Source organism: Periophthalmus magnuspinnatus, chromosome 5 (genome assembly GCF_009829125.3).
Source record: "Periophthalmus magnuspinnatus isolate fPerMag1 chromosome 5, fPerMag1.2.pri, whole genome shotgun sequence".
Classification (NCBI taxonomy): Eukaryota; Metazoa; Chordata; class Actinopteri; order Gobiiformes; family Gobiidae; genus Periophthalmus; species Periophthalmus magnuspinnatus.
The window spans coordinates 15,440,343-15,467,690 of record NC_047130.1 but is presented as its reverse complement, the minus strand read 5'-3'; the positions used below and the strand labels follow the sequence as shown (position 1 = coordinate 15,467,690).

At 42.7% G+C, this 27,348-nt stretch overlaps 1 protein-coding gene across 2 annotated transcripts; it reads left to right on the top strand.

The window, feature by feature from the left end:
* Positions 1–797: 797 nt before the first annotated feature.
* tgm2b (transglutaminase 2b) lies at positions 798–25,788 on the top strand. Of its 2 annotated transcripts, XM_055222074.1 has the most exons (13): positions 798–919; positions 8,051–8,233; positions 9,337–9,555; positions 11,949–12,067; positions 15,055–15,183; positions 15,752–15,929; positions 16,594–16,753; positions 16,831–16,937; positions 17,384–17,623; positions 19,026–19,304; positions 19,677–19,837; positions 23,197–23,333; positions 23,645–25,788. In XM_055222074.1, the coding sequence occupies exons 1-13, from the start codon at positions 910–912 to the stop codon at positions 23,793–23,795; spliced, it is 2,073 nt and encodes a 690-aa protein (XP_055078049.1). In that variant the 5' UTR covers positions 798–909; the 3' UTR covers positions 23,796–25,788. The 2 variants fall into 2 exon arrangements, with proteins under 2 accessions (XP_055078049.1, XP_055078050.1); XM_055222075.1 differs by lacking the exons at positions 798–919; positions 8,051–8,233 and adding an exon at positions 8,316–8,332 and having other exon boundaries at positions 23,645–25,782.
* The last annotated feature ends 1,560 nt before the right edge of the window (positions 25,789–27,348 follow it).

Here is a 27,348-nt window from a genome sequence, read left to right as displayed (position 1 = left end):
TAAGCTCTTTTCATCATCACAAACAGACCTGGAGTTGTGTTTTGTTTCATTCACACATGTTTAACACACAAACCCTGCATATTTAGGCTGAGTTCTTCTCTCAAGCTCTCTCTGAAAACACTCTGTTCCACCTTGTGATGTCATCATGTGGTAATACAGGAAATGCTCCACTGTGTTTTTAAACTCGACACACCTTCACTAGAATCATTTGGATAATTTCAGTCCTGGAATTGCCAATCTCTACTGAACTAAAGGTAAAAGGAGCTGTTAACTTGAAAACTACCACTTCATGACATCACAAGGTGGAACAGAGCATTTTGAGCATTGGAGATGTAGACAGACAAAAATAGTTACTGAAACATGTGTGAATGAACAGGAGCATTAAACATAAACACAAGGCTCTATATGATTACTGTAAAGAAAGAACAGACTTTGATGATGATGATGATGATGATTGTGTTTTGTGATACATGCCGGAGAAGGACAGTGCACGAGCCGCAGCAGGACTCACCTCTTTGATAATAACTGCACCATTGCAAAACACATTTCTCATGTATAACAGACAGGACGTGTGACGTCATCAGGTGGACGTGAGTGACGGGCTGATGTGCACGAGTGATGGCTGAGGTGACGACATTCACCTAAAAACGTTACTAAATATTTGCTGATTCTGGTGAACACTGAGTAAGGACAAATTCACTGGAAACATACCACAGATTACCCGGAACCACGCCCCCTCCACACACGGGCGCGTGGAGGCTACAAAAGCACACGCCCGGAGCTGGACACTCACGCGCTGCACTGGACCAAAGACACTGCACGAGACTCCGCACGGGTCATCAGACAAACACAAGAGGACACAAGAGGACACAAGAGGACAGAAGAGGACAGAAGAGCACAGACGCAGACATGGCACGAGGTGAACACTTTTATTATTATTGTCATAATGAGTTTTATGACTTTTATTCTGACTTAAAACGTCGCGGGTCGTAACTTTGCCTCACCACAACAATAACACGTTGTCACATTATCAGATCTCGCGGGATGTTTGTCTTATTATATCTGACAGTAAATATCATCACAGCCTGATGTCTTTAAAGCTGCACTGCGGAGCTTATGGAGCGTCCATCAGGCTGTTGTGAGCCTCTTTTTCACAGGATCATTACACGGGTTATATGTTGTTTAAAGTTTTGCACTAGACGCAGCGCTACTACCTCCAGAGAACTCACAGAACTCTGAGTACTCGCTGTACTCTGATACTGTCCCATGGGGTGCAGTAGTGTAGTAGTATTGTATAGTAGTAGTACTATTGTGTAGTAGTAGTAGTAGTAGTAGTAGTAGTAGTAGTAGTAGTAGTATTGTGTAGTACAAGTAATATTGTGTAGTAGTAGTAGTAGTATTGTGTAATAGTAGTAGTGTTTTTGTGCCACTGTTGTAGTTACTCATTACTGTGTTGTGGAGTGAACAGCTGATCTGAAGGCCGCTCAGGTGCTCAAATTCCCCAAAGTACTGTGGTATTTAAAGTAGTGTAGTATTTAAAGTACTGTGGTCCCTGTGCACTCCAGTCTGAGAGTACTTTATGAAGATGTTTGAAGTGTAGTATTTATGAGGTGAAAAATAAAACAGGTGATAAAGGACAGAGGAGGCGCTCAGCTCCAGGAGTGTTTCAGAGGATCTGTGTAAACTACAGCTGTGAGTTTATCATTATCAAATTGAAACTGTGATTTGAACGAAGGTAATTAGTAAATCACAAAGATACTTATTCTGCATAAAAACATCTGACCCTGTGTGTCAGATGCCCTCCCTGTGTGTCAGATGCCCTCCCTGTGTGTCAGCTGCCCTCCCTGTACAAACATGTTCTGATGTGATTCTTGTGTTCGTTTGTCAATTCTGATTTCAGTCTTTTTGAGAATCATCTGTTAAAAATTTGACACACGGAAGGGCATCTGACACACAGGGACATATAAGTCTCAAAGAGGTCAATGTATGAGATTTACTAACAACAGCAATTTAAAAAGGGGGTATTTACTTCTGTGGGGTTTTAACTGCAACACATAACATATTTAGATCTCCATGTTTCCTTCTCTTGTTTTGAAAATGATATATTCACCCAAAACAATGTATTAACATGTTTTTGATTTGCTCTCCATGCTAAGTCACTCTCCCTTCAGAGCACTATCACAACACAATCAGCTGCATCCCACTAATGAAACTACTGCACATCACATCAGGTTTGTCAAGTTGTGGTGTACAGTTTTGTATCAAGTTTTTGTACATTTATGGAGAATTGCCGTGTGGAGCATGAGTGATGTAGACTTGTGGGTGGAGCCTCGTACAGGCTCGTACTCCTATCTGTAAGGAGGGTTTGAATAGGGCCTGGGAGAGATCTCTAGATTACTCAAACATGCATGGATGACATCTAACACCTCTTCAGACATGTTTTTGATGAGGAACAGAGTTAGAACATGGGAGAAAGTGATTTTCCATTATACCTCCTCTTTATGTAACAGATTTAAATACATCTGATGTGTTCACGTTCACTCGGCTCCAGAGCTCTGAAAGTGGTGGCTCTGTTGTTGTGCTGGTTCTGGTGTTGTGCTGGTTCTGGTTCTGTGCTGCAGGTCTCTGAGGCATTTCACTGCCACACTCACACCAGCTGGAGTCCAAAGCAACTTCCTCCTTTTGTTTTTATGAGCCCACAAAACCCAGTACTGCAAATACTTTAAAATACTTCAACAAATACTTCTACTACACACATGAGTCCGGGCAGATAAAGACACGCTGAAAACAACTGCTGTTTCATTCTCAAAAACAGACCCAGAGTTGTGTTTTCATTCACACATGTTTGAGTGACACTTTATTATTATTCTGTTAACATCTCCAAAACTCCAACTGCTCTGTTTCACCTTGTGATGTCATGAAGTGGTAGTTTTCACGTTAATAGCTTCTTTTACCTTTAGTTCAATAGAGATTGGCAATTCCAGGACTGAAATTATGCAGATGATTCTAGTGAAGGTGTATGGAGCTTTTCAATTTGAGAAAAGAACTTAGCCTAAATATGCAGGGTTTGTGTGTTAAACATGTGTGAATGAAACAAAACACAAATCCAGGTCTGTTTGTGATGAGGAAACAACATTAGAACAGATAAGAGAACAGGGGAATATGGAGCTTTAAGTGTGACCTGGTTTGGAGTTAGTCCTGGTTTGGTCCTGGTTTGGTCCTGGTTTAGTTCTGGTTTAGTCCTGTTGTTGTGGTGGTGATTATCTGATAAGACCCAAACAAACCTGTGGCTCCATATTGTGAATTGTGTTGTTATTGTGAGTTGTGTTGTTGTGAGTTGAGAGGTTGTTATGAGTTTTGTTATTGTGAGTGACGTTATGGTCCATTTATTTGCAGTTTTAAAAGTGAAAGTCCCTCCTCCCAAAATGCCTCAAAATCACTTTAAGCTGCTGCACCTGGGCCTCAGTGAGACTCTGGGCCTCAGAGAGACTCTGGGTCTCAGTGACACTCTGGGCCTCAGTGGGGGACTATGGGCCTCAGGGAGACTCTGGGCCTCAGTGGGGACTCTGGGCCTCAGAGAGACTGGGTCTCCGGGAGACTCTGGGTTTCAGTGACTCTCTGGGCCTCAGTGGGGACTCTGGGCCTCAGGGAGTAAATATTGATTTCCTCATTCAGAGGACCATCACCGCTTTAGGGATGAACGCTCTGCCAACACGCCGCTGCATTTTTGAGATTCGTTTTGGCCGTTTGTCAAGATTCAGTTCACATTTTAAACAAACCCTGGAGCCGTAACGTTTGAGACACATGAAATGCTAAAGTCAAACAAGGATCCAGCATTTCAGAATGTATTTGTAGAACTGGGGATGGACAGTGGTATCAGCCAATAGACTCGATACTTGATACCGATCACGATACCACAACGATAAAAATCCTCTTTCTTTAGACTCTGTGCTTTTCCACATTAAATGTTGTACTTTGTGTTCTATTCCCATGTGTCTTATATCTGTGTAATCCCTCAGTGTCCAGTAGGTTCATAGTGGTCCATGGTCCTGTTTGGTCCTGGTTTAGTCTCGGTTTAGTGCTGGTTTAGTCCCAGTTTAGTCCTGGTCTTACACTTGTAAAAGATGCAACTCAACATCATTATAAACAGATTCAGGAAAGGTTCATTTCTGTCAGTGAGACTTTTTAGTATTGATACCTGTGAAACATGAGGATCTAGTTTCAATACTAGTTTTAGAATAGATTAGCATCTGATTTTTCATACTTTTGACAACCCTATAGCCAATGAAATAAAAAGAAAATATTCAAAATTCTGAGTACAACTACACAATTCTGGAAATAAACAAGTGATTTAACCTGGTTCACACCAGACCACGGACTGTATAAAGACGAGGACTAAATGAGTGTGATATTACCACAGCTTCAGCTTCAAATGAAGCTCATCGAGGCTAGCAGTTATAGCGGCTAATTTGGAGCAGAGTTCTATTCTTGGAACTCCAACCACGAGTATCATAGCAAGTACCACTCATCTGCTTAACCTTACAGCGAGTGTCAGTGTCAGTTTGTGATCCATTTTGCTGTGGAACGGTAACAGTGAATGTGTGTGTTGTGTAAATTTGTGATGTATATTTAAAACGTAGGATTGTGTTCAGGGAGCACAGGGCAAACATCACCCAGAGTTTTAAGAAGACTGAAATCTGCAAACTGAAAGTGTTAATTCCCAACACCTGTGTCTTCGGAGCCAGTGGGGTCATACTGTGTAGAGTTGAACAGTTTTGTCTGGAGATCTTGAGGTGATTTGGGGTTTTGGCCTCGTTCCTGGAGCTGGTTCCTGGAGCTGATGTGTTGCAAACCTTGATCTCCTGGAATGTGTAGATTTACTGCACATATACTTGATACAGTAATGAAAAACAGAAGAGGACTTATGCAACCTGTGCTTAAACTGGCATACACAAAGTGCTTTACAGAATCAGAAAGACAATAAAATCACAATACAACAAATCAAAACATAAATAATCACAAATAATCATCATGAAATTAACATTAAAGGAGGAAAGTGCAGAATAAAATCCTTTCAGTCACATGCACAGCTAAAGAGAACCGTTTGTTCCCGGATTTAAACATTGTCTTCAGGAAGATTGTTCCAGGACTAAACCAGGACCATATCAGGACTAAACCAGAACTAAACCAGACCTGAAGTCCTCAGAGTGTGAGATGGTTCATGTGGCTCTAACATGTGGAAGATGTACTTTGGTGCTGGTCCATGGAGAGGCTTGTCACAAGCAGAGCTGCTTTAAAGTCTATTCTCTGAGCCACATGAGCCAGGGCAGAGACCTGAGCACAGGACACATGTGTGAAGTACTTCCTGGTTCTAGTCAGGAGCTGAGCAGGAGCGGTCTGGATGTACTGCAGCTGTCTTAACGCTCATTGTGATGATGTCATAATCTCAGATGGAGGGCAGGGGCCTGTTGATATTTTGCAATGAAATCGTGCCGGGGTTGTTCTAAATGTATCTCTTTGGTAGAATGTTCAGTTGTTACCATAGCGACACTCTGCACACATTAGCAAACAGCCAAAAAAGTGATTTAAAGAGCCCGTTTTCAGGAGCCTGTGGTCAGTCCCAGCCTTCATGGTCCTGGAGTTTGATTTTACACAAAAAGATGAGAGTGACTCACTGAAAAGCTGTTGGCTAATGCTAATGCTAATGCTAGCTAGCTTGTGACTAATGTTATTAGAGAGGGACTTGTTTAACAGCACAAATCCGCTCACCTGTTGTAGTTCAAATAAGTCAGTTCTTTATTATTCAGATTGTGTTATATTAAAGCTCAGATTAAAGTCTAACAGAGCTTCAGACAAAGCAGTACCTACAGTTAGCATCACAACCCCAGGGAATGATTATGACATCATCTGCAAAATATCAGTAGAAAAGTGTGATGTCACTTCCTGTCCATCAGCTGATTGAAAACATGTTTAAAATGTTCTTTTTAGCAACGACACATTTGACACTAAACAGAGACTGCAGCCGTTTAAGCTAACACGTTCATAAACATGGATCTATGGACAGAACTGTGACATGTACGAGGGAGGTGAGGTAACAAGCTAGGCTAGGTTAAGATAGCATTAGCGGTGACGGCAGTTAGTGAGGTGTGCCCACTGGTAATCCTGTGTTAGCGAGATTATTACTACAATATTCACATATTTGACCCAGTTTGAGGTGAAACATTTTTGAAATGAAACTGTCTCTGGTTTTGTTGAAGAAGGAACAAAAATAAAGACAGAATCATCAAGAAATCACGCAACTCCTCGGACATGTGGCTACAGATCTGTGTTCTTTGACCTGACAGCAGGCCCGCCTCTAAAGAGGAACAACGGCACGCCATCTGAGTCCTCTGATCCGATTCATTTGATCCGATTCACCTGGTTCCACTGACAGTGTTTGTTTGGTTTTGTTTGTTTACTGCAGCACTTGACCCATGGGAGGAGGGCCTCCCATTGGTTAGACGAGAACCTCCCCCTCCTCCCATTGGTCAGATGAGAACCTCCCCCTCCTCCCATTGGTCAGACGAGAACCTCCCCCTCCTCCCGTCGGTCAGAAGAGAACCTCCCCCTCGTCATTTACATATTTCCTGCCTGATATAAAGGATTTAAAAGTTATATTTTGATTTGTAATGCGTTATTGCTATTTGCTACTACTTCTACTACTTCTACTACTACTTCTACTTCTACTACCACTACTAGTGCTACTAGAACTACTACTACTGCTATTACTACTACTATGTCTACTATTGAAACTTCTACTACTACTACTGCTACTGTCACAACTACCACTCTGGGGCGACAGTGGCTCAGTGGTTAGAGTGTTGGTCCCCCAACCCGAAGGTCAGAGGATCAAGTCCCGCTTGGACCAAGTTCTGTTGTTCTTAGGCAAGACACTTCACCCACATTGCCTAGTATGAAAGTGGTGTGTGTGTGAATGTCAGGTGTCAGGTGCTGATGTCAGGCTGCCCCAGGGCAGCTGTGGCTACAGTAGTAGCAGTACAGTAGTAGCTTACCATCATTCATTCATTTCCAAGTGTGGAAATGAATGAATAATGACTATAGTGAAGCACTTTGGGAGGCTTTGAAAAAATGCATTACAAGTGTAAGCCATTATTATTACCACTGCTGCTACATGCCACACTATAGCTTCCAGCCATAGAGCATGTGTGAACGTGAGATGCCAGACATTTTGTCACTTTTGTGCAAAATGACTTCGCTGGAGGTTAAGTTTTTTTCTACTTCGATTCAAATAATCTTTTTCTCTCAGAACATTCTGAGTCTGGAAATCTGCAAATGTGTGATTAGATCTGGAATTAGCTTAGTTTCATCATAAAGAGTTCACACATGAGTTCACTGTGCACATTTAGACTGAAGTCTCAACTTTAAACTAATCCAAGGTGTTCCAGGTATTTCAGAGGTAGGGCATTTGACACACAGGGAGGGCATCTGACACACACAGAGAGGGCATCTGACACACAGGGGGGGGCCGGAGTCTAACCCACAACCTCCTCACTCACACGAGGCAGCAGCAGTAGTAGTAACAGTAGTAGTAAACCCACAAACCCCAAAACCCACAGCCTCCTGATTGAGAGGAGAAAGAATAACCACTGTGGCACAATGACACAGGGAGGATGCGTTCTCACCACATCTGGATATTATGTGGATAAAACACACTCTCTGCCAGACAACAACAGACAACACCCTGTTTCAAATAAGTGTGCCATGTTTTTATTATTTACACATCAGGTTTTAATAAAGTCGATTCACTCCCTCATGAAAAACACTCACCTGGGACTGACATGGGACTCACTTGGGACTGGCCTGGAACTGGGCTGGAAACGACCTGGGACACACATGGGACTGACCTCAGACTGACCGGGAACTGATCTCGGACTGACCTGGATCTGACTCACCTGAGACTCACCTGGGGCTCACTTTGGACGCTCCTGGGAGTCACCTGTTAAATAGATGAAACTCCTTTTTCAAGTGAATTTTGTGTTTTGCATTTCAGAGCTGGACATCGAGCGTGTGTCTCTGGAGTGTGAGTTTAATAATCTGGACCATCGCACGGATCTGAACGGAGTGGACCGGCTCATCGTCAGGAGAGGACAGGCTTTTTCGATCAGCCTCTACCTGAGGCCGGGGACCAGCTACGAGCCAGGAACCAGCGCTCTCACCTGTGTGGCAGAGACAGGTGAGATGGGGGGAAGGGCCAGGCTCACCTGTGTAGCAGAGACACGTGAGACAGGTGAGACAGGGGGAGGGGCCAGTCTCACCTGTGTGGCAGAGACAGGTGAGACCTAGTCCTAGTTTAGTGCAGTTTCATGTTGTACAAAGCAGACACAGGAATCATAGTTGTTTTGTTTTTTTTAGTTTTTTAGGTTCAGTCTCGGGTCAAAGAAATTGTTTTTAGATTAAGTAGAAATTCCGGTTGTAATTGTAGCAGAAGCAGCTGCAAGAATAGTAGTAATAGTATTAGTTGTAGTATTTATAGCAGGCAATCTGGCCCTAAGCCCTGGGTAACTCAAAGTATCACATGATAAATCTGAGAGACAAGTATGTCTACTTGTCTCTCTACTTGTCTCTCTGCTCAAAATAGAATAGTTGAAGTAGTAGTAGTAGTAGTAGCAGGTGCATCTTGTGAGTGCAGGCTGGGTCAAATACACAGAGATATGTTATAGTTTTGAGAGAATTTACCCCCCCCCCCCCCCCCCCCCTTTTAGTCAAACAATCGCTCGGCAGCACATGTCTTTAGTCCAACGAGGACTCCTTCAGTCGACTCCTTCAGTCGACTGCAGTACTACTATACATCCTAAACTTTGCTACAAAAGAAGCTCTAATCAAACAGGAAGTAATGTGGAAAAGTTGGACCTGGTTCTGGATCCGTTTGTTTTTATCAAAGTTCTCAGGTCCAAAGGAAATGCTTCAGTCCAAAGAGGAAGCGCATGCTGAAGCTGAGATAACCTCCAAACCACAGACACAAGAACATCACATTGTGTACAGTTATTGGTCTTATTCGGCCCTGCCCCCTTTTGCCGTAAATGCTCCAAACTGTGGTGGCACTTTCAGTTAAATGGGAATCCCGGTCATCTCAATGGAGACTTTGCCGCTGATATTCGATATAAAGTAGGTTCATAAACTATATAAAGACGTTACTGAGTGAGTGTGACGTCACCACAGCGTTCGGCTCCAAATGAAGCTCATCGAGGCTAACAGCTGTCAGTCAAACCTGTTGCTAATGCTAGATTTTTCTGTCATATGTTTGAAATAAAACGACTCTGTGGTTGTGTCCCTCAGGTCCACAGCCCTCAGAGGAGTACGGGACCCGAGCTGTGTTCGGACTCTCCCTGAACATCGATACCTCTTGCTGGAGCGCGGCTGTTACGAGTCCTCCCGGGGACATGGTGGCGCTGTCTCTGTGTGCGTCTCCACAGGCTCCTATTGGACGATATACTTTGAGGCTGGGGTCGTCTGCAGAGGTCAAACTCATCCTGCTCTACAACCCCTGGTGCTCAGGTCAGTGGCTTTAGAAGCAGCTTCACAGCAAGAAGGTTCTGGGTTCGAGTCTTGGGACTTTCTGGGGGGAGTTTATATGTTCTTCCTGTGTCTGAGTGGAGTTTGCATATTCTCCCTGTGTGTGTGGAGTTTGCATGTTTTCTCTGTGTCTGTGTAGAGTTTGGATTTTCTCTCCTGATTGTGTGTGTGGAATGTTCTTGCTGTGTCTGTGTGGAGTTAGGATGCTCTTTCTATGTCTGTGTGGAGTTTGCGTGTTCTCTCTGTGTCTGGGCAACCCAAAACATGCACAATATATTGTACTGACCAAAACTAGCTCAAGATCTGAAACTGTGTCCCACAGCCCCTGACATGTTTAACCCAGAGACACTGAAGGACAGGTTAAATGCAGAGAATGCAGGTTTTTAATGTATTCTTTTTTGCAGCGTTTTTTTAAAAGATTGTTTACTCAGCATCTCATAAGCCGTGAGGTTTGCACGTGCACGTTGCTTGTGCAGCTCTACCACAGGGTTAAACTTGTGAAGAGCAGTGGAAACCGCAGTGCAGCACCTGGGAAACCCCCCTCCAGATTTGCTGACTGGAGGTGAATCTGAGTTTGAAAAGGGTAAAACAAACTTTGTATAGAAGTGACTAAGTGAGTGTGACATCACTATAGCTTCAACTCCAAATGAAGCTCATTGAGCAGTTATAGCTGCCGAGTTTCATATTTGGAATTCTGACCGCGAGTATCATAGCGACCAAAGAGCTAATCAGGAGTGAGGCTGTTGAAGGTAACACCCCTTCTCGCCTGCACTGCTGGTTTAGCAGGGACCGGGCGCTTAGTAATGCTGTCGATCAAACCTGTTGCTAACGTTAATGAGTGAAAGAAGGCGCCTGATTCTTCTGTTATTAATGTTCATATCTTTATTTACAGATATAATAGTGAAATAAAAAACCCAGGATCATGTTGAGCGAGTTAATATGAACATTTAAGTCCAAAATGATATGTCTGACAGCAGCAGTTACAGAGAGAGAGGACACAGTTTTTACACAGAAAGTGCACGCATGATCATGATCACTTCCTGTTTGGAGAGCAGTTGCTAGCCGGTTAGCTATGGCCTTTTATATATACAGGCTATGCTAGCAGGTTAGCTATGTCCATTTATATATACAGGCTATGCTAGCAGGTTATCTGTGTCTATTGACAGAGCTTTGATTACGGCACGCATTCGCTGTGTAAGATCTTGCATTGATGATGATAGAGTCTGACCTTTGCACAAAGCCTTCTCCAGCACATCCCAAAGATTCTCAATGGGGGTTAAGGTCTGGAGTCTGTGGTGGACAATCCATGTGTGAAAATGATGTCTCATGCTCCTTAACGACTCTTTCACAATTTGAAAAAATCCATTGGTGGAATAACCTGGTCATTCAGTATATTCAGGTGTCAGCTGACCTCATTCTTTGAGCACAGACTTTTGCTGAACCTAGACCTGATCAACTGGAGAAGGCTTGTACCTATTTGCTTAGTTAAATTCAGGTGGCGACTTTTTTCTTGGCCAGGCAGCGTATATATACATTCTATGCAGTCTATGCAGGTTAGCTATGTCCATTTATATATACAGTCTTGTGCTGTCGGTCGTTTCGTGTGCAGTTTTGGGCCTCTCCAGTTGGTCCGCTCTTTAAGCCCTGAGTCTAAACAGGTCACAGTTCATTTGTCAAAGTGTCATTCAAAAAGATCCAGTGAATCCGAGACTCGGATGTGACGGTGAGAAATATTTTTCTCTCCGATTTTTATGCATTTTTACACAAGATGAAGCTGATCTGAAGCAGCTGAATTGTTGAAGGAAAAAATAATAACTCTTAAACTGGACACAGACCGGCTCTAGATGCAGCCAGTCTGTCCTCCATCTCTCTCTTTAGGAGCCCCGTCTGTCCCAGAGACTCTGCTCTGTCTTACACCAGACGAACATCAGAATTACAAATGCTCCTGAGGGTCAGAGCTCTGAGTCAGACTCACACATGTCAAACACATTTACACAAACACAACATGATACACACACATTTACATCACTGAAGTATTAGTAATATTAGCTGGAATAATAATAATGTCTCACACGTGTAATCTCAAAGGGCTACATTATAGTCATTATTCATTCATTTCCACACTTGGTGATGGTAAGCTACTATTGTAGCCACAGCTGCCCTGGGGCAGATTGACAAGGCTGCCAATCTGCACCATCAGCCCCTCCCACCACCACCAATCATTCACGCAATGTGGGTGAAGTGTCTTGCCTAAGGACACAACGACAGAACTTGGACTCGAGGAGTCGATCCTCTGACCTTCGGGTTGGGGGACCAACACTCTAACCACTGAGCCACTGTAGTAGTAGTAATGACAGTACTGTCTCTTTCTTTAGGAGATGATGTATACATGGAGCGAAAGGAGGATCTGGAAGAGTACATTTTGGCTCAGGACGGACTCATCTACAGAGGTGACAGAAAGTTCTTCTGGGGCAGCCCCTGGAGCTACGGACAGGTACTGTAAATACTTCAAACTAAAGTTCTTCAGAGACTAGAAATGCTTCATTACTACATCTATACTCTGCATAACAGGAACATGGCTTATAAAATGGCTGCTCTGCTGCTTCACATTGAAACTACCTGTACTGAAAGTATTTCAAATGGTTTATATGAAAAGTACTTGTGTAAGCGTGCGTGACTGCGTTTAAAACTGAAAAATCCCCTTTGTAGTAAACAGCCTCATGACCCTTAAAGAGTCTTGGGCATTTCAATGTTTTTCTTGGATTATAATTCACTGTTACGTTGCCAGATTCTTCCACTATCAGCTCATTGTTTAGATAATGCTGAAAAATGGTGCCTGAGGATGTGGGTTTAACCGAGAGCAGGCAGGGACAGCATTTATCGGGGGGGGGGGGGGGGCATTTGACAGGGAGAGGTCACCTCTCCGTAGTGTTGTCACAATATTAAAATTTCAAACAAGATTTTGATACTAATGAATAGACTCAATACCAATCCCGATCCTGATAGCACAATGAAAAAAACCCTCTTTCTTTAGACTCTGCTCTGTTCCACATTAAATGTTGTTCTTTGTGTTCTATCCCCACGTGTCTTATATGTGTAATTCCTCAGTGTCCAATAGGTTCATAGAGGTCCATGGTCCTGGTTTAGTCCTGGTTTAGTCCTGGTTTAGTCTTGGTTTAGTCCTGGTTTAGTCCAGTGGGTTCAGAGTGGTCCATGGGTGTATACTAGTCTATGTGTCTTATACTTGCTCTGAGCTTTCAAACTGCACATGCCCACATACTTTGGCAATGTTCACCTGTGAAAGAGAGTTCACCTGTCAGAGGGAGTTCACCTGTCAGAGGGAGTTCACCTGTCAGAGGGAGTTCACCTGTCAGAGGAAACAGATAGGAGCATGAAAAATGAGCAGGAGGTTCATGAAACAACAACATCTTAATTGATTCAGAACATTCTTTGATTAGATTTGAGTTTAAATGATTCACCACAGTCCAGGTTTGTTTGAGCAACACCAGCTGTGGTTTCAAATGCTGTTTAATACAGGCCCTTTCAGGGTCATACAGGGTCTGTTTGGGTCTGTCTGGGTCTGTCTGGGCCTGTTTGGGCCTGTTTGGGCCTTTTTGGGTCTGTTTGGAGCAGGTCTGTTTGGGTCTGTTTGGGTCTGTTTGGGTCTGTTTGGAGCAAGTCTGTTTGGGTCTGTCTGGGTCTGTTTGGGTCTGTCTGGGTCTGTCTGGGTCTGTGTGGGTGGGCCTGTTTAGGCCAGTTTGGGTCTGTTTGGAGCGAGTCTGTTTGGGTCTGTCTAGGTCAAGCACATTTTCACCAAGGGCTACATCAGCAAAATGGCTGTTCTCAAAGGGCCAGATGTAAAATAAATCTAACTATTTTAACTTGTTAATTAACTGTTTCTGTATTTATTACTTATTCAAGATACAAATATTGCATATGCATTTACCTAGATGTAAAAAATATGGCTGTGTAACTGTGTATCTCCTGATAAATTGACACTTTAAGACCAGCATACCTTTTAATTAAACCCTATCGAGGGCCACATAAAAAGGTCATGTGTGTCAAACTCAAGGCCCGGGAGCCAAATGCGGCCCATCACATCATTTTATGTGGCTCGCGAGAAGGTAAATTAAAAGGCATCACTGTCATTTTAAAATAAATCTTTGCTGCTTTAATGTGTACATTAACCATAAACTAATTAGATTTTCCCAGCAAGTGGAACTGAGAAATATTTGCAAATAATGATCCCAAAATGTCCAGGAAGAGGAAAACTGTAGGAATTTAAGGCAATTTCAAGAAAGGTGAAGGTGAATATAAGTTTGTGCTTCAAGGAGAAAAACCTGTATGTTTTTTTGTCTTATGAGGCAGGTACGGTTGTGAAAGAGAACAATCTATGTCAGTATTTTGACTCCAAACACAGAGCCAAGTATGCAAAAGTTAGTCCTCAAGAAAAACAACAAACTGTACAATAATTAAAAGGCTGTTTTTGAAGCAGTGCTGAAGGTCTGTGAACAGGTGTGCCCCGATACACACTGGGTCTGTCTGGGTCTGTCTGGGTCTGTCTGGGTCTGTCTGGGTCTGTCTGGGTCTGTCTGGGTCTATTTGGGTCTATTTGGGTCTGTCTGGGTCTGTTTGGGTCTGTCTGGGTCTATATATATATATATATATATATATATATATATATATATATATATATACACACACACACACACACACACACACACCCACACACACACACACACACACACACACAGTTTATTATAAACCAATTTCACTGTTGCCTCAGTTCTCTTAAATTCTAGAAAAAAATATTCATTTCTTGGCTAGAAAAGTTTGTTGACAAACATCAAATAATAAATGACAGTCAATATGACAGTCAATAAAAAAGAACCACTTCCACAGCAATAACTGAAGAAGAAATCACCAATGTATTGGACCAGAAGAAGCTGTTGCTCTTTTTATTGATCTGAAAAAAGCATTCGACACAGTTCATCATTCAGTCCTGCTAAATTAACCTGAAAGATGTCTTATCAGAGGAGTAGCTGGGGACTGGCTAAGAGATTACCTAAAAGGACGTGTCCAGTATGTAAAAATGGGAGAATACTCATCTGAATATCTTGGCATTACTTATGATGTTCCCCAGGGGTCAGTGTTGGGGCCCATGCTTTTCAATCTCTATATAAATGATATATTTAATCTGTCACATTCAAAATGAATTCTCTTTGCTGATGACACTAACATTTTTCTATAGTAGTTTAGATTATAATGAGCTTGTAGACACTGAATGTGGAACAAAATAAAATAAAACAATGGATGGATACAAAGAAACTGAAATGTGATTAAGTGAACTGGATACATGTGCTTGAAATAAATAAATAAATGAAATATAATATTTTTGTTTTTCTTTAAATGTCTTTGTTCACAGGTCATGTTGGCGGAGTCTCACTTACTGTCACTTTAAATGTTTTTTGTTGTCCACAGTTTGAGAGCGGAATCCTGGACGCGTGTCTCCGGATCCTGGACATGAATCCCAAATGTTTGAGGAATCCCGGGAAAGACCACTCAGGCCGGAGGAACCCCGTCTACGTCTGCAGAGTGCTCAGCGCCATGGTAAGACTGACCACACGACCGCTTTAAGTCGACCGATGACAACAAGGCCACTTTAACTCGTCTTTTTGTATCTTTTTCCCATGTTCTAACACTGTTCCTCATCAAAAACATGTCTGAAGAGGTGTTAGATGTCATCCATGCATGTTTGAGTAATCTAGAGATCTCCCCCGGGCCCTATTAAAACCCTCCTTACAGTTAGCAGTACGAGCCTGTACAAGGCTCCACCCACAAGCTTACGTCACTCATGCTCCCACATGACAATTCTCCATAAATTTAAAAAAACATGATACAAAACTGTACACAGCAACTTTACAAACCTGATGTGATGTGCAGTAGTTTCATTAGTGGGATGCAGCAGATTGTGTTGTGATAGTGCTCTGAAGGGGGCGAAGGGAGGGGAGATTCAGTGAAACTTATAAAATATGGTAATACGTTGTTTTGGGCAAATATAGTATTTTCAAAATAATAAAAGCAAACGTGGAGATCTAAATATGTTATGTGTTACAGTTAATAACCCATAGAAGTAAATACCCCCTCTTTAATACTTCCTGTGTGTGTGGATGTGCAGGTGAACTGTGATGATGACCATGGTGTGTTACGGGGGAATTGGAGTAATGACTTCTCTGGAGGAGAGAGCCCGATGTTCTGGAGGGGCAGCGTGGACATCCTGAGACGCTGGACATCGAGCTCCTGTGCTCCGGTGAAATACGGGCAGTGCTGGGTGTTTGCTGCGGTCGCCTGCACTGGTCAGACATCACCTTCTGTCTTTAACTCAGTCCTATTGTGCTTGAGTCTCTATAGTTCTCATACCCTGTGGATCATTTTGTTATAGTTTACACATTTAAATCACAATATTCATCTAAAACCACTTGATAAAAGAAACACGTCCGCTGACTTCCATGTTAGAAAACTGCAGTGTCCAGTGGGAGCTGATGTTGCCATAAACGTCATCACAACAATGCGCCGCATGCTGTTGGCGCCCCCTATGGACAGCTGCACATCACACTAGAGCACAATTTTTTTTTCAATTGTACTAAAGTGACTATCAACGATTAAGAAAACAAAACTGGAGAAGGAAGTGCGTACCTCACAGTGGGTGTGTACATCACAGTGCACATGATACATTTTGGATCAAATCTTTTATATAATGTAATCTAATACTATGTTTTAGTGCAAAAGTGCTCTGGGCGTGTACCTCTGAATGTTGTGCTGTCTTGTGTTTGTCCAGTGGCTATGGGTGTGTACCTCTGTGTGAATGTTGTGTTGTCCTGTGTTTGTTCAGTGGCTCTGGTGTGAATGTTGTGTTGTTTTGTGTTGTTGGCTCTGGCGTGTACCTCTGTGTTGTTTTTTTGTTGTGTTGTTGGCTCTGGGTGTGTACTTCTGTGTGACCATTGTCTTGTGTTTGTCCAGTGGCTCGAGCTCTGGGGATCCCCTGCAGAGTCGTCACAAACTTCGAATCGGCTCACGACTCCAATGCAGACTTACTCATCGAGTGCTGCTTAAACGAGAAGTTCGAGCGCATCTCCGGAGTCAACGACAGAGGAGAGAGGGTCCGCACCGAAAGTTCTTGGTACAGTGCACCTCTTCTGCTCCTCTCACCTCCTCTGCTCCTTGATTATACTCATAGCCTAACTGTGCTGTTTTTAGGAACTACCACTGCTGGGTGGAGGGCTGGATGACTCGGCCTGATCTGAAAAACCCCGACTTTAATGGGTGGCAGGCGTTTGACGCGACACCTCAGGAGAGGAGTGACAGTAAGTGCCATTTTAGGGAAGTTCAACTCATAATTTAGGCCCAGTTTACTCCAGATTTAGGCTTTACCCATGTTTACTTTGTATTTGGAACATGGAGGCTAGCGCTTTTGCAATGTCCATTTATATATACAGTCTATGGTCTGTACCCATGTTTGTTCATCTAATCAAGTAAAACTAAATTTCCCCAGTTTAGACAAAAATAGCTCCCGCATCTAGTTGTTGTTAGCATTACTGTGACAACAAAACTCTGCTCTGGTTTCTGGAAGTCTTGGAATGTGTGGTTTAGTCCTGGTCTAGTCCTGTCTAGTCCTGGTCTAATCCCGGTTTAGTCCTGCTCTAGTACTGGTTTAGTCCTGGTCTAGTCCTGGTCTAGTCCTGCTCTAGTCCTGCTCTAATTCCGGGTTAGTCCTGCTCTAGTCCTGCTCTAACCCGGTTTGTTCTGTCAGGGGTGTACTGCTGTGGTCCAGTTCCAGTTCGGGCCATAAAGGAGGGGATGCTCACAGCGAAATACGACGCCCCCTATGTGTACGCCGAGGTAAATGCAGACCTGGTATTTTACCTGCAGAAAGATGACGGCTTCAAAAAGAAGATCATAAACAGCACAATGGTGGGCCAGAAAATCAGCACCAAGAGAGTGGGCAGTGACCAAAGAGAGGACATCACACACCTGTACAAGTATCCTGAAGGTAAAGTACTTCTGCTAGTATTACTACTACTACTACTGCTACTACCACCACACAACACTTGTACATTTATCCAGAAGTTAAAGTACTATTACTACTCCTGCTACTATTACAACTAATTACTTACACAAGTACAGGGAGGACACTACTACTACTACTGCTAATAGCAACAACAACAAGTGCTACTGCAGGTGGCACAAGTATACGTACAGGGAGGACACTGGTACAACAATTAGCCAAAAGACAAAAGACAAATCTGTCAACTGGACAAAAAGTTGCAGGAGTGAAGACGTTTGGCTGCTCATCCAAGCCGCATCTTCAGGAACTAACTACACTGAAACTGGAAAGAGCTTTTATTTACAGTTTCTGTTTGTAGGCTAGACCTAAGTGTGCACTGTGACTAAGACATATTTAGCATATTCATACACCTCCTCCTAATGAGTGTTTTTTTTTCTTCTCACACCTATTGGCATCCTGGCTAGCTCTATTGTTCTGTTTGTTTACTTTGGATCTGAGGATCGAGTTATAGATGGGGGGATGGATGTCTGAGGCCCCCATTCCTGTTCAAGGAAGGATTGTCTTTCCTAACAAAAAAGCTTCTTTAACAGAGGAGAGAAGCTCTCTCGAAATCTCCATCTCAAAGCCACTATCCACTCCTTTGAAGATAGTGAGGTTCAGATCTTAGCCAGAGAAAAGAAATGGTTTGAGAGGGGAGTTAAAGATGCAATTTTTGTTAGGAAAGACTATCCATCTTTCAACAGGAATGGGGGCCTCAGACATCACCTGTCCCCATCTATAACTCCATCTAAACCCAAAGCAAGCAAAGGAACAAAGAGAACAATATAGCTAGCCAGGATGCTAATAGGTGTGAGAAAAAGAAAAAACACAGGAGGTGTATGAATATGGTAAGTATGTCTCAGGCACAGTGCACACTTAGTGTAGCTTAACAGACCTAGCCTACATACAGAAAATGTAAGCAAATCTGTTTCCAGTTTTAGTGTAGTTAGCTCCTCCCTTCAGACAGATATAAGGCAGTGTCCAGCAGTAATCTGACCAGAACTGAATAAGTGACTTGGATGAGCATCCAAACGTCTTCACTCCTGCAACTTTTTGTCCAGTAGACAAATTTTACTTTTGTCTTTTACGATGGCGCAAGCCTGGATGACTGAGAGACACACAGACATTATCCAGAAAGTTAAAAAGTACTTACACTCACAGACACCAATTTCATACTAGGCAAGCTGGTGAAGAGCATTGCCTAAGGACACAACAGCAGTATCCATTAGAGACACTACTGCCCCACTGTGGCACCTGGCAACACTTAGTTTCATTATGCACTTACCTATAGAAAATTATAAAGAAAAAAGTAAGTATTTATATTTTATGTGAACTGTTTGTATCCCAGGCTCTGTGGAGGAGAGAGAAGCGTTTAAGAGGGCGGGGCATCAGAATAAACTCCTCAAGGAGCCAGAGCAGGGAGCGGGGCTGAAGCTGTCTATCAAAGTGTCCGAGAACATGGAGAAGGGCTGTGACTTTGACGTTTTTGCTCTGGTGTCAAATGAGACAGACTCTGAGAAGGAATGTCGCCTGCTGTTTTTGTCCCGTGTTGTCTCCTACACCGGGGTCTTGGGAGAAAACTGCGGCTTCAAGGACCTGCTCAAAGTGGTCCTGCCACCAGGGGGAGGTAAGGAGCCACTGTGATTAACAGGGACATGTCCTTATGGCCAATGATGTATTATAAGCCGCAGATAGAATGTGGGTTTTGTTGCCGTAGCAAAAGCGGCAGCCATCTTGTGAGTGAAGCAAGAGCAAAATTCTGATTCTGGCAAAACAAAACCTCAATCATCAAAGTATTAAAAGGAATTAGAAATGAAAAAGTCCAGGTCCCTGTGAGTTTGTCTGAGTTCTATCCTCACATGTCTGCTGAAACTGGACAGGGCTCAAACCTCATGTTACCTTTAAAAACAAAATAACTGAACCCAGAACACCGAACATTGAACACAGAACTGAACACTAAAAAAGGAACAGTGAACACTGACACATGTTTCTGCTGCAGAGAGGAAAGTTCCACTAAAGCTCAACTACTCCAAGTACGGCCCTGAGCTCACACAGGACAACCTGATCCGACTGGCCGCTCTCCTCCAGGACTACACCACTGGGAATGTTTACCTGACCATGAGGACTATCGTACTGACCAACCCCGAGATCAGGGTCCGGGTAAGTGCGAGGATTAGGAGGAGGAGGTGATACAAATGGCACTAGATTCAGTTGGCTCTGTGCACCACGGCAGCTGGCTCCTGTCGGTCAGAGGGAGGGTCAGAGGGAGGGTCAGAGGGTCAGTTCCGCTCCTCTTCTATCCCTGAGGTTTTTGCACAACCGAGTGATATTTTTGCATTGTGTTCTGCATCCGTACGTATGAGAACACAACTGAGAAGTGACAGCCCAATCCTGGTTTAGATCCGGTTTAGACCCAGTTTAGACCTGGCTTAGAATAGGGCTACAGTGTAATATTTCTGACTGTTTTATGTTTTATTTTGTGGTGTAAGTTGAAATAAACCTTGTAGGAGACAAAATAGTTTTTAAAGTTAGCCTACTTTTGCTAACATGTTATCCTTAACCATTTTCATAAGATAAAATAAACTTTATTGTTCCAAAGGGAAATTTGTCTTGGGGTCACTGCCCGCAGCTTAAAATCACAGTTACACTTACACATACACAACAGTCTCAAGATACATGTGCCATTATTAATGTCCATAGTCCATTTGTGCACTGCACAACCATAAAGTGTCCAAGTTATTTCTCAAGGCCCCATTTCACAAATAATTATTTCACCAGCCCATAATTGCACAATTTTTGCACAGGCAGTTTTTGTACCACTGAAAATAAAGTGACTAAGTGCGCCTTTGTTGTTCAGATTTGTTCAATAGTGTAACAGACATGGGCACAAATGAGAATTTGTATCTGTAACTAATAAAGTTATGCACCCGATAGCACCTGCCCGATGGAAGCATTTCATATTCCCCATGCAACAGGTGAGAGGGGTTCCCCACAATCCGTCTGGCCTGAGCGAGCACAGAGTTTTGAAAAATGTCCTGCAGAGAAGGGAACTCTTTCCTGCCAATCACCTTCATGGCCTTATTTATCAGTTTTCCAAGTTTAGTTTTACATTGGACAGTTAGAGAGCCGAACCAGGTGACCATACTGTAGCGGATCAGACTCTCCAACACAGCATTATAAAAACAGGTCATGATTTTTGTGCTCACACCAAACAGCTTCAGCCTCCTTAAAAAGTGGAGCCTCTGGGACAGCTTGGAACAAAGAAAATCAACATGTACATTCCATTTGAGCAGGTTGTCAATGTACACACCCAAATACTTAAAAGATGCAACCTGTTCTATTTGTCGACCTTCAATAACAACAGGATGATGGATCTGCAGAGCTCGAGGGTCAAACACCATCTCCTTAGTTTTATTCACATTTAAGGTTAATAGGTTCATAGCAAAAGATAAAGTTTAAATCTGTCAACTGGACAAATCGTAGGAGTGAAGACGTTTCGTTGCTCATCCAAGCCGCTTCTTCAGGACAGGTAATCTGAACCCAGAAGGAAAAGAGTCACCATTCCTTCCATAAACAAAGTAATGTAGTCTACTCCGTTCAGTGTAGTGAAGAGTGCAGTGAGCATTACATTAGAGAAACTAAACAACTACTCCATAAGAGGATGTACCAACACTGGCGTAATATTTCCTCTGGACCCCAGTCCGCCGTACATCTCCATCTCAAAGCCACTAACCACTCCTTTGAACATACTGAAGTTCAGATCTTAGCCAAAGAAAAGAAATGGTTTGAGAGGGAAGTTAAAGAAGCTATTTTTGTTAGGAAAGAGAATCCTTCCTTAAACAGGAATGGGGGGGCCTGAGACATCATCTCTCACCGATTTACAAATCCATCCTCACACAGAACAATGAGATGACAATAGCAGGGTTGTTAAAGGCTGAATAGGGTAGTTTAATCTGAAACTGGAGACAATAACTGTTTCAGTGTGGTTAGCCCCTCCCCTCAGGTAGATATAAGGCAGTGTCCACCAGTTATCTGACCAGAACGGAAGAAGCAGCTTGGATGAGCAGCAAAACATCTTCACTCCTACAACGATTTATCCAGTTGACAGTTTTAAACTTCCTCTTTTGCTATGGATCAGACCTGGACAAGGGTTGGGATGAGGGTTTACACAGACTTAACCATTTTCCTTACATTAAAATAGCTTAATCTTGGTCTTAAACTTAACCTATAGACTCTATATATAAATAGACATAGCTAACCCGCTAGTCTCCACGTCATTTTGGTCTTAAATGTTCGTATTAACCCACTCTACATGATCCTGGGGGTTTTATTTCTCTCTTGTGTCTCTAAATCAAGATATGTACATTAATAACAGACACATCAGGTGCCTTCTTTCCCCGAGGTCGCTCCTGCTAGTGTTAGCAACAGGGGCATTACCATCAGCCTCTTCACTCCTGATTGGCTCTTTGGTTGTTATGATACTCGCGGTCAGAATACCAAATATGGAACTCAGCTTCAAATCATCCTCTATCACTGCTCTAGCCTCAATGAGCTTAATTTGAAGCTGAAGCTGTGGTTGATGTCACACTCACTCAGTCCACTTCTTTACACAGACTGTGACTAAACCAAACCGTAACCATAACTAATCCATTTCCTAACTTAAAAAACTAACCCTGTTCCTCATCACTTTGAATAACCAACCACAGCAGAGCGTCCCTCCTGACTCCACACTTTAACACTGACCCTCCTGACTCCACACTTTAACACTGACCCTCCTGACCCTACACTTTAACACTGACCCTCCTGACTCCACACTTTAACACTGACCCTCCTGACCCCACACTTTAACACTGACCCTCCTGACCCCACACTTTAACACTGACCCTCCTGACTCCACACTTTAACACTGACCCTCCTGACCCCACACTTTAACACTGACCCTCCTGACCCCACACTTTAACACTGACCCTCCTGACTCTACACTTTAACACTGACCCTCCTGACCCCACACTTTAACACTGACCCTCCTGACTCCACACTTTAACACTGACCCTCCTGACCCCACACTTTAACACTGACCCTCCTGACCCCACACTTTAACACTGACCCTCCTGACTCTACACTTTAACACTGACCCTCCTGACCCCACACTTTAACACTGACCCTCCTGACTCCACACTTTAACACTGACCCTCCTGACCCCACACTTTAACACTGACCCTCCTGACTCCACACTTTAACACTGACCCTCCTGACTCCACACTTTAACACTGACCCTCCTGACCCCACACTTTAACACTGACCCTCCTGACCCCACACTTTGACATCGACCCTCCTGACCCCACACTTTGACATCGACCCTCCTGACCCCACAATTTAACACTGACCCTCCTGACCCCACACTTTGACATCGACCCTCCTGACAGTTTAGCAGCTCGTTTTGTCAGTTTGATGTGTGGAGTTCTTGTCCGTACCTTTGCGGCTCTTTTACTGGAGCTCTGTGTTCTTCTTTTGCACAGATCCTGGGCGAGCCAAAGGAAAACCGTAAATTGGCTGCAGAGATCAGCTTGAAGAACCCTCTGCCCCAACCTCTGGACATGTGCTGCTTCAGCATCGAAGGGGCGAATCTAACTGGAGGGACTGTCTTAACTGAGAGGTGAGGGTCCAATCCTGGTTTAGACCGGGATTAGACCTGGTTTAGTCCTGGTCTAGACCTGGTTTAGTCCTGGTTTTGTAGTGGTTTAGTCCTGGTTTAGTCCTGGTTTAGTCCTGGGTTCTCGAGATGCCGATGATGTTTATGTTTCCTGGTTTGGAGATGGAAACACGTTGGGGCCACAGTTACAGCCCACGACCAGCTCAGCTCATTTATGACAAAAACTTGACTTTAAGAATCCCTCCGATCAGTGGACCCCACAAAGGACAGTACCAGCAGAACTGACTTATAACTTTTCAATATTTACCTTTCAGCCTGGGACATTCAGTGGCGCCAGGAGAGGAGGCTAAAGCCAAAATCTACTTCACGCCATCGCACTCCGGACTCAGGAAGCTCGTGGTGAATTTCAACAGCAGCCAACTGTGCAACGTCCAGGGCTACAAGAACGTCATCATCGGGAAATAAAAATGTAACGGGAAGACAGGATACGTGGAAAAGAACATGTTAAAGGACTTGATTGAAGGATTGATACTCTGCAGTGACATCACGCTGGGGGGAGGGGTACTGCATGTATGTCTATGGAGCAATGTTTAGCGGTTACCTTGGTGACACATTGCATACATTAGCAAACACTGCCAAAAAGGTTTTAAGATTGTCTGAAAACTCAAGAAAAAAAATATATTTAAAGTGATTTAAAGAGCTCATGATAGGCTGTGGTCAGTCCGAGCGTCCATGGTCCTGTTTAGGAGTTTGATTTTACACAAAAGATGACAGTGACTCACTGGAAAATTCTTGGCTAATGCTGATGCTAGCTAGTTTGTGACTGTAATGTTATTTGAGAGGGACTTGTTTAACAGCATAAATCAGCTCACCACTTGAGTAACACACCTTCTGACAGAGCAGTGCCTACAGCTAGCTTAACCCCCGGGGAATGTTGATGACATCAGCTGCAAAGTATCAATGGGGAAAAGTACATGTTTTCTGCTTAAGCCCTGCATGCAGCTGCTCGTATTCAATGAGTGTTATTGCTTCAAATGGACATAACTGAAGTTGAAGTTTTGCTTTGTTTTAAATACTGCCCCCTGTATCTGCTTAAAGATTTGTATTTTTATATTATAGAATAGTTTGGTTGGATGTCACATCAAGACATGGCCTGGTTTATGGTTAATATCTCTGGAATTACTGGGCCTGATTACTGACTTAGACCTGGTTTAGTCTTGGTTTGGTCCTGGTTTAGCCCTGGTTTAGCCCTGGTTTAGTCCTGGTTTAGCCCTGGTTTAGTCCTGGTTTGGTCCTGGTTTAATACTGGTTTAGTCTTGTTTTGGGTCCATTCATTGCTCCTCGTGTGACACTATTACATCACATCCAGGAGGTTCACGTTGTGACTCGACTGAAGTTTGGAATCTGTTATTTGGATAAATTATGCTTTAATCATTATTGAAGAGTTAATTCCCACTGTGACCATATTGTGCAGTCCTTGAGCAAAACACTCATATACAGAACATGCTTCCTTATATTGCTGTCTGCACCTTAAATACTAATACTAATAATAATAATAATACTAAGGCTCAAAGGGCATCTGTCATTACCACAGACTCTATAAAGAAGTGACTAAGTGAGTGTGATGCCGCCACAGCTTCAGCTCCAAATGAAGCTCATCAAGTTATAGGGGATGATTTGGAGCAGAGTTTCATATTTAAAATTCTGTCTGTGAGTATCATAGCAACCAAAGAGCCAATCTGGAGCCAGACTGTTGAAGGTAACGCCCCTTCCCGCCAACACCACTGGTTTAGCAGAGAGCAACACTGTCAGTCAAACCTGTTGCTAATGTTAGCAGGAGCGACCTCTGGGAAAGAAGGCGCCTGATTTGTCTGTTATTCATGTTCATATCTTGATTTACAGACACAATAGTGAAATAAAAACCCCAGGATCATGTAGAGTGGGTTAATATGAACATTTAAGACCAAAATGACGAGTCTGACAACAGCAGTTACAGAGAGAGGACACAGTTTTTACACAGAAAGTGAATTGAAGTGCGCTAATGATCACTTCTTGTTTGGAACGTGGCAGCTAGCAATTTAGCGCTTTCCATTTATATATATAGTCTGTGGTTATGACCTTATTGGGAGCCTGCTCATATCTTTATATTTTGCTTTGCATTCACATATTTTTTTATTGCATGTCATTAAAACATTATTCAGAGCCCAGGTGAGGTTAAAGGTGAGGTTAAAGTGCCTGTGACGGGTTTTCATGTGTAACTACAGAGCAAACCAAGCACAGTATCGTGTATCAAACTCATGTGGGTCCTGAACCAGCTGTTGAGAACCGCTGGCTGATGCTTTGGTGCTGTTCTTTCTTTGCTAAAACAATTTGACATGTTTTGATTATATCTGCAGAATGTCAGCGTTTTTAACCATTGCAATATTTCATTTAACCATTAAAGGACTTATAAATAGTCTTCTGGTGTGTGGCTGCTTTTGTGATGTTTAGACTCGAATGAGGGTTGACTGTAGAATAGGTCTGTCAAAGGTATCAAAAATCAGGTATTAATCGATACTAAAACTAATATCGAAACTACTTACTCATGTTTCACAGGTATCGATACTAAAAAAGTCCCATTGACAGAAATGAACCTTTCCTGAATCTGTTTATATATATATATGTTGAACTGCATCTTTCACAAGTATAACACACATAGACTAGAATACACCCATGGACCACTATGGACCTACTGGACTAAAGCGGGACTAAACCAGGACTAAATCAGGACTAAACCAGGACCAAACAGGACCATGGACCACTATAAACCTACTGGACACAGGGATTACATAGATATAAGACACATGGGAATAGAACATAAAGTACAACATTTAATATGGAACAACACAGTGTATTATGTAAAGAAAGAGTGTACAGTATTCATTATCATCATGGTATCAGGAGTATCGAGTCTATTTCTTAATTTAGAAAATTTGTTTGACATTTTTGTATCGTGACATCACCACTGTAGAAATAATTGAAGTCGCTGGAAGTAAATGTCTGCCCTTGCTTCTGCTGTAGCGACGATTATAGTCTTTGATGATGCAGGGCAGGTGTAGATTTTTGTTGCAGTGCAGACAGTTCTGGGGCCGAGTCACTAACAGAAATGATCAGGCTCAACATTTGTAACAAGTACAACAGAGAAGTGCCCCCATCTGGGAGTATGATAGCATCACACTCACAGTCCCCGCATCCAGAATACACTCTTCTTCAATACTTTGGGACGGGTGGATCAGCCCATCAGGGAGACACATGGTCTGTCTGTTTTGGAACAAATAAATATAATAATATCACAGGGGCTGAAAAACATGGCGGATTTCTGCAGAATCAATGAATGAAGCACTAAACTGTTGATCTGAGATGAGAGAAATGTGATTTTATTTGTTAATCACAGGTGACCAATGAGCTCATTCATTTCACATGTGTCACTGAAATAAACAGATCTGATTGGACGATTACATTGACCGGCTTAAGACGTGACAAAGGATGTTGAGACCAGACTGATTTTAATATGTATAAAACATATCAGTCTGGATTCACCAGACAACAGCCCCTCAGGCAGTGGGGGAATTATTTTATTACTTGAGTAATAGAACAGATACTACTTCATAGTACAGATACTTTTTAAGTAAAAGTAAAAGTATCGCATAAAAAAGTTACTTAGGGACTAAAAATGTACTTAAAGAGTAAAAAGTAAAAGTATTTTTGCACATATTTTGAGATCTAATAAAGCCTCAAATGCAGTGAGTTTGATAAAGAGTTATAATGTAGAAGTGTAGAATTTTGTTCTACAACAGAAAAAATGTAATCAATGTTTTTTTTGTTTTTTTTTTTGTTTTTTGTTTTTTTCTAGGCTAGCTGTCTGTGTAAAGCCAAAGTTAAATCTGTCAACTGACCAAAATATTGTAGGAGTAAAGACTTTTCGCTACTCATCCAAGCAGCTTCTTCAGTTCTAGGCGAACTGTTTTTATTTGTATAT